The 7,187-nt window shown below is 51.6% G+C and overlaps 1 protein-coding gene across 7 annotated transcripts in view; it reads left to right on the plus strand.

Annotated features, from left to right (window-relative positions):
• The first annotated feature begins 3,278 nt into the window (after nucleotides 1-3,278).
• Nucleotides 3,279-7,187, plus strand: part of Fam118a (family with sequence similarity 118 member A) — a 26,491-nt gene continuing 22,582 nt past the window's right edge. For 2 of the 7 annotated variants that reach the window (XM_021184092.2, XM_021184096.2), the window contains exons 1-3: nucleotides 3,462-3,993; nucleotides 4,738-4,851; nucleotides 4,987-5,194. In XM_021184092.2, coding sequence (XP_021039751.1) covers nucleotides 5,183-5,194 — 12 coding nt within the window. In that variant the 5' untranslated portion in view covers nucleotides 3,462-3,993; nucleotides 4,738-4,851; nucleotides 4,987-5,182. The other 5 variants (XM_021184100.1, XM_021184098.2, XM_021184094.2 and 2 more) reach the window with 4 other exon arrangements.

Consider the following 7,187-nt stretch of genomic DNA (forward strand, 5'->3'; position numbering starts at 1 on the left):
GTCTTTAGTGTTTATGGCTTGCATGCACGATGACACCTGCAAGTGGCTATAGTGCTTGGTATCTATATAGGCTGCGGTAGTGACTCAAGATCTGTTGTTTGCCCCGCCTGTACACTGATGCAGGGCCTGTTTGCTGGAGGCATTCCAATCTTATAATAAATCACCAGCTTCAGCCCGGCAGTGGTGGTGCAGGCCTGTAACCTCCCCTCCCCAGCCTGTTTGCTCAGGTTTCAGTGTTAGAGAGCATCGGGGCAGAGCTTGCCGCCCTATCGTCCTGCCACTCCCACTGCCGCTGCCTGCCACCTAGCTATTCTGGAGCTATCACGTGTTCACCTGCAACCTTACTCCAAGATGATTTGGCGGGAATCAGGCCCCTTCCCCTGCTTCATAACTGAGTGTCAGAAATAGTAAAATTGAACCTTGATCAGACTGACTGTCTTGGTTTCCTCTCTCTCTCTCTCTCTCTCTCTCTCTCTCTCTCTCTCTCTCTCTCTCTCTCTCTCGCGCGCGCGCGCGCGCGCGCGCCGCTTAGTCCCCCTCTTCTCTTCCAGGTTTCCAAGATGCCTTTCCAGACTAGAACCCAGGCATGTGAGCCGCTGGCCGAACGCAACACAGGCCTTTAATCCCAGCACTCGGGAGGCAGAGGCAGAGGCAGGCAGATTTGAGTTCAAGGCCAGCCTGGTCTACAAAGTGAGTTCCAGGACAGCCAGGGCTATACAGAGAAACCCTGTTTGAAAAACCAAAAATAAATAAATAAATAAAGCATTAGCTTCATCTCTGGTGGGCATGTGTGGGTGTGAGGGGGTGACAATATGATGTCATGGGACACCTTGTTGTGTCTTTTCTACCACCCTAGCGTTTCTCACTGAGTCTAGCAGTTCTTTCCTTTTGTGCAAAGTTCTTTCTGTAGCAAACCAGACAGCAGCACACTGAAGCAGCTTGACTGACCAGTTAAGTCCGTGTGTGTGCGCATGTGTGTGTGTGTGTGTGTGTGTGTGTGTGCGTGCGCGTGCGCGCGCGTGCGCATTTATGTGTATGAGCACATGCACGCCATGGCATTACTATGGAGATCTGAGGACAAACTTCTGTGTGGGTTTGGGACAGGGTCCATCTTAAGTTGTCATGCGCCAGACTCGCTGGCCTTGGAGCTTCTGGGATTCCTCGGGTCTTTGCCTCTCATCTTACTGTGGATGTGCCGCCATGCCTGACTTTTAGGTGGGTTCTGGGGATTCAGACTCAGGTTGTCATGACTGCGTGGCAAATGTTTTACTTACCAGGAGACATCTCCCCAGCCCTCACTCTGTTTTCTGAATCTGTGGGGAAAAAAAAAAGTCACAATCCTTACTGCACGGGGTTGCTGTGAGAGTGAAGGAAGAGGTGTCACAGGGGAGTTTATTGTGCTTTGTAATCATTACTCTCGCAGACTTCCACAGGCACTTGCATTTCAAACAGACTGACATCTCCTGGGGTAGCCACTGCTGCTTGCCTCCAAGGCCACCTTTGGTATAACAAAGAAAGGAATCTGGTCTGTTGAACTCATGCCATGAAACATATTTTGTGCACACACCTATTCATGAATTTGTTCAGCCTACCTGAACGACGCACTGCAGGAACACACTGGCGGGCGCTACATTATCTACTCAGAATGAACACAGTGGTCAGGGATTAAAGCAGTTTTCTGAGATTCCCCCTGTAAGTCAGGGTGATCCTAGTACTGCCAGGCTGGGTAGAAAGTATTCATCTGTCTCTCTTGGATACAGAGGAGGGCATTGTTTCTAAGGTGTCCCCTTTGTCCCGCCTGTGGGTTTGTCCTTGTAAAGCTGCTTGGCTGAATGGGCAGAGACTTCCAGTCTGTGTTGACCTTAGATGGAGAGCTGGGATTACTGAGGCTCTGCCACATGGGATCTTGGAGGACATCCAGTGTGTGGGTGGTGTACTGTGGGTTCTAACTCCTCAGCTCCTAGCCTACAGTCTCCTTGAACAACTTCCTTCCTGTAACCCGGGAACTTCTCCAGTGTCACAGGTTCAAGTCTTAGGACCCTTTATGGAAGCAGGAGCTTGTGAACTAAATTGCATCACATTTAAATTGTTCAGACTAGCAGTGGGAAGCCCAGACCTTTGAAGCCAATGCATGGTTGGTATTGCTAATACAACTTCTCTGGGCTTCCTCCTCTTCTGCTGTTAATTGCAGTAAATGTGGTGCCATCCTTACAAGAGATGTCCTGAGGACTGAAAAAAACATTTTCTCAAAGGCCAGCTACCCAGTAGGTACCCAGACTCAGGTGCCCAAACCACTGTTCTGGGCTCTGGTGCCACAAATTTTGAGCTGGTCAGGTAGTGATTTTGTATACCTTTAATCAGAGCACCCACAGAGTAGGTGGAACTCTGTGAGCTTGAGGCCAGCCTGTTCTACAGCGCTAGTTCCAGGACAGCCAAAGCTACACAAAACCCTGTCTCAAAAAGAAAAGAACAAAAACCCAGGTTTTATTACACATGCATTTTCCTTATGGGGCTGAAGGGATGCTTACAGCAAACCCATGTAGAAAAAAGGAGCCAGAGGTAGAGGAAGTCCAAATAACTTGCCCGGGCAGGCCGACCTGGGAAGATGAGGAAGAGGAAATAGGCTTTGATCCATCCCAGCCTTATTTAGAGAAAGGAGAGGTATCACTGACTCTTAAAGGTCCTCAGACTGAGTGCTCCAGCGCAGAGCCCACCCACGTGTACTCTCCACCGTTCAGGGTGGGCACTGAGTTCACCCGATTGACGGGTGCTGAACCTGGGCACATATGCTCAGAAGTCCCTGGATCTAAGCCTAAGCTAGACGTGTCCAAGAGGGATCCCGAGGCACAACGGAAGGGCCAGACGACTGCTCTGACACGTGGTAAGGTAGCCGGTCACTGCGGGGAGGACGTGAAGCATGCTAGGCTGGGGAAGGGCACAGGCAGCACAGCCTGTGGCTTGAGGTAGATGAAGTGAGCCCGGCTGGAAGTGGTTGCCCAAGGGTGGTTCCGACCGAGCTCAACGCCTTCTGCGTTTCCGCGGGGCTGTCCAGGCGTGCAGATGGGGAAACTGAGGACATAAATCAGCGCTGGGAACCCTGGCCGCGAGCCCGTCAGTCTCTTAAGACCAGGCTCCTCGTGGACACGACAGCACAGTCCGTGGGTCCAATCGTAGCTTCTCTTGGGGGCGGGACGCGTCTGGCCACGCCCCTTAGGGCGGGGCTTCCCGTTGCCGCGGGGCCGTTGATTTCAGGGCGGAACGTTCGCGCGGGCAGTGCGCGCGCGCAGGGGGAAGGCCTTGAGAGAGCGCTGCGGATTCGGCTGGGCAGGCTCGGCGTGGTGCGCGCGCAGCGCCATCCGGCGCAGCGCCCGGCGGCTCCACCCAGCCGGAGGGGCGCGGCCCGGGTGGGAGGCGGCGAGAGCGCGAGCGACACTGGTGTCTCCGTGGCACGGCAGGTGAGGCGGCGGGTCGGGGCTGGGTGCCAGCGCCTCGCGTCTCCCCAGCCCTCAGAACCCGCCCAGGGTGCCCAGGACCCTAGTGCCCTCTGATGCGCTGGGGACCCTGCCTCCGACATCCCCTGGGCTGCCTGGGTCCGCGGCCACCTGTGGACCTGATTACCTTCCACACCTGGGAAACCCTACATCCTCCAGATTTCCCTCAGACTCAGCACACAGACCTCGGCGGCTTCAAGGCCTGAGACCGTTATATCTTCTCCTCCAGAAGCCCAACAGATCCCCTCTGGTCCAACTCCAAAGCTTCTTCGGGTCTCCAGGCCCATGGACTCCCATCCTTTCTTGGGTGGAGAGGCCTTCAGACCCACCTGTCCCTAGAGACCCTCCTTCCTAGGATCTCCTGCCTCCTGCTCTCTATCTTGAGGTCCATAGAGCCTTTCAGCTTCTACTAGAGTGTTCTTGAGGTTTGTGAATTGTAAATAGGGATAAAAGTGGCACCATCTGATAGGTCAACAGAGGACCACGCATAACCAAAGAGGAGGTGGGATGTGGGGCTTCGCATGTGCGTTTGTTTTCACCGTGCAGTGGAGGCTGGTGTGGGACCGACTCATTGTGGAGAATGGCAGCGCTGGGAATAAAGGGAGTTGGGCAGTCAAAGCTCTTTTAGATTGTGCCCTCAATGTGTGGTAGTTTCTGCTGCCACACACAGCCCACCAAAACCAGTCCAGGAAAGTAAAGCTTGATTACAGTGGCCTAATTGATGGGACGATGGTAACCTAAAGGTCCATCTTTCTGGGATCCTGATTTAAGGGTGGCTGTCTTCCCTGAGGTGGAGGTTTGAGGCCAAATGGTACACGTCTTATCTTTTTCAGTCCTGGAAATCTCTAGAACAAGGATTATCCTTTCCTCAGGCTATTGTCATTGATAAACAGTCCCTGACTTGCTACACAGGCAGTCTGGTACCCTGAGGTAAAGCCTCAAGAAAGAACATGGCCTGATGATTGTGAAAGGCAAGGGCCAGGCATTTTTAAAGAGGGAGTGGATGCCCTCTTCGGCCCAGTGCTTGGTGCTGGAGGCAGATGACACAGCTCCAGCTGGTAAGGGTTGGGAGGTGGGGATTAGCCAAGTTGGTGGTACTTAAGAGTGCAGTGGCCTTCAAGGCATCTGGGACTTGGGGGTTCTAGAGAGTAGCTGGGGTGAGGGAAGGGGGTGTAAGAGGTAACAGGAAGCAGACTCTTAAAGGTTGAGAAGTTCTGAGGATCACACCCAGGCCTTATGTTCACAGGTCAGACTGACTGGTGACTGAGCCATGTCCCTAGTCCTGGCTTACATATTTTTTCCAGTGGTCACTTTAGCTGTGGTGGAGCGACTTTTGTTGTAGGCCGAAAGACCACAAAAGGTAGGAATGACTTGGACCCAGGCCGTGTGGTTCAGTAGCCCTCTAGAGCTTGACTGAGCCAAAAGCCCAGGCTTCGAGCCTGGGGCACTGACACGGGAACTTTTTTAGGTGAGATTTTTATCTGTTTGCTTATAGGTGGTACTCACCTTAGCGCCTCACCAGGGTGTCTGCTATCCAAGTGTAAGACACACTGCTTCTGGTAGGGGGAAGAGGGACTGAAGTCAGCGGGGGAGTCCTGAAGGAAAGGGGAAGGTACTGAAGGAGACGAGTTCGGATGTGTCAGCACTGTCTGTGTAACTGGAGGGGTTGAAGCTGCAAGCAGGAGGTGTCGATGTCCAGACAGGTGAGCACTGGAAGGTGTGACGTGCACTACTGTAGACAGTGAACTAGGGATTATGAAGAATAATGGATGAAGCCTGGATTTGGGAGGAGAGGGAAATGGAGATAGCCTAGTGCAGGAGGGCTTTCTGTGGCTACCACAGCCACATGTGACTGACTGGCACTTAGAATATACCTACAGTGGCAGGACTGGCATTTAATGGGTTAAATCTAGGGGTCCTGGGAAGCATGTAGGCTGCTCTGATATTATCCCATGGAATGCCTCTGGCCACCTGGCATGGGCACACTCTTCCTTTTTCACGTGTGAGGAACAGTCTCAGGGTGAGCCACGCAAGGCTGTAAGCAGCACAGCAAACTGTTTTTGGCTGGGCCCTTCTGGGTTGTGTACCTGTCTTTCCTCCACAGCCTTCTGCCTGGAGACATGGCCACACCTCTTCTTTAGCTCTCCTTATCAATTCTGCTAAAGTTACTGTGTTCTGCAGGCAGCTGTGTGACAGAGCTGTCGGGGTTGGCTGTGTGTGTGTGTCTGTGTCCATCTGTCTGTCTGGCCATGTTCTCGGCTTTCTGATGGTGTGTTTCTGGAGAATGGCAGAGTCCCTCAGACAAAACGGAGCAGCCAACCTTGGGGCCCGGGATGACCCAGGAGCGTGACAGGGAGGCCTGGGGCTGCAGAGCGTAGGTAGGCCTGGGCTGAGAGTGAAAGGAATCGGGATAAGCCAGACGTGAGTTAGAGCTGATGCCTGGGAAGATGCTGGCCAATTACTGGAGTCTCAGCTTTCACCTCAAAGAAATGAAGCCATGGGCTGGTGAGATGGCTCAGTGGGTAAGAGCACCTGACCGCTCTTCCGAAGGTCCGGAGTTCAAATCCCAGCAACCACATGGTAGCTCACAACCATCCGTAATGAGATCTGACTCCCTCTTCTGGAGTGTCTGAAGATAGCTACAGTATACTTATATATAATAAATAAAAATAAAATCTTTAAAAAAAAAAAGAAAAAAGAAATGAAGCCATTTGTCATTATAGAAACCCTAGATTCTTCCAGCTCTAAAGTTTTGTAGTGGTTTTTTGTTTTTGTTTTTTGTTTTGTTCTTAAGATTTATTTACTTATATGAGTACACTGTAGCTGTCTTCAGACACACCAGAAGTGGTCATCAAATGGTTATGAGCAACCATATGGTTGCTGGGGTTTGAACTCAAGGACCTCTGGAAGAGCAGTAAGTGTTCTTAACCCCTGAGCCATCTCTCTAGCCCAAGTTTTGTAGTTTTTCTATAGAGCATCTGTTCTGCATCTTCTGGGTTTGGGGGTGGGGGTTCATTTGGGCTCAGGTTGGGGTGTTTTTTGTTTGTTTGTTTGTTTGTTTGTTTTTACCTCCACTGACTTATAAAGTGATGTAAAGACCTGCCTTACAGGACTTGTCCCCCTGATGGGCAGACTGAAACAGTGCTGTGGGTGTCAGGTTTCTGGAAAAGCATGCTATTTGTCCCTTGGCATCCCTGCACACTGGTGGTAGAACAGGGACAGGACTGCAGCTGGTGGCCGCTTCTAGAGCTGACTGAGTTGGCACTGAGAGCTGTTAGCACTTGACTGAGAGTGTGTATGCAGAGTGCTTCGTGATTTCCCCTAAAAGCAGCAATTTTAATTTTTTTGGGGGATAGAATCTCATGCGCCCAGGCTAGCCTTAGAATTCTACATAGCTAAGTTCACTGAACTTCTAATCCTCCTGCCTCTATCTCCAAAAATCTGGGATTGCAGATGTGTGCTATCATGTGTGGTGCTATACGCTATACTTTGAAGGAACTATGGTCTTAACTGTTTCCGTTGTGGTGCTGTGGGGCTTGCGTTTTCTTTTTTAGAATGTGTACTATAGCCATGATCATCATCATCATCAAAGTCATCCCAATGTAGGTAGCACACAGTGTGTGCAGAGGTCAGTGTAGGTAGCACACAGTGTGTGCAGAGGTCAGTGTAGGTAGCACACAGTGTGTGCAGAGGTCA

Source organism: Mus caroli, chromosome 15 (genome assembly GCF_900094665.2).
Source record: "Mus caroli chromosome 15, CAROLI_EIJ_v1.1, whole genome shotgun sequence".
Lineage (NCBI taxonomy): Eukaryota > Metazoa > Chordata > Mammalia > Rodentia > Muridae > Mus > Mus caroli.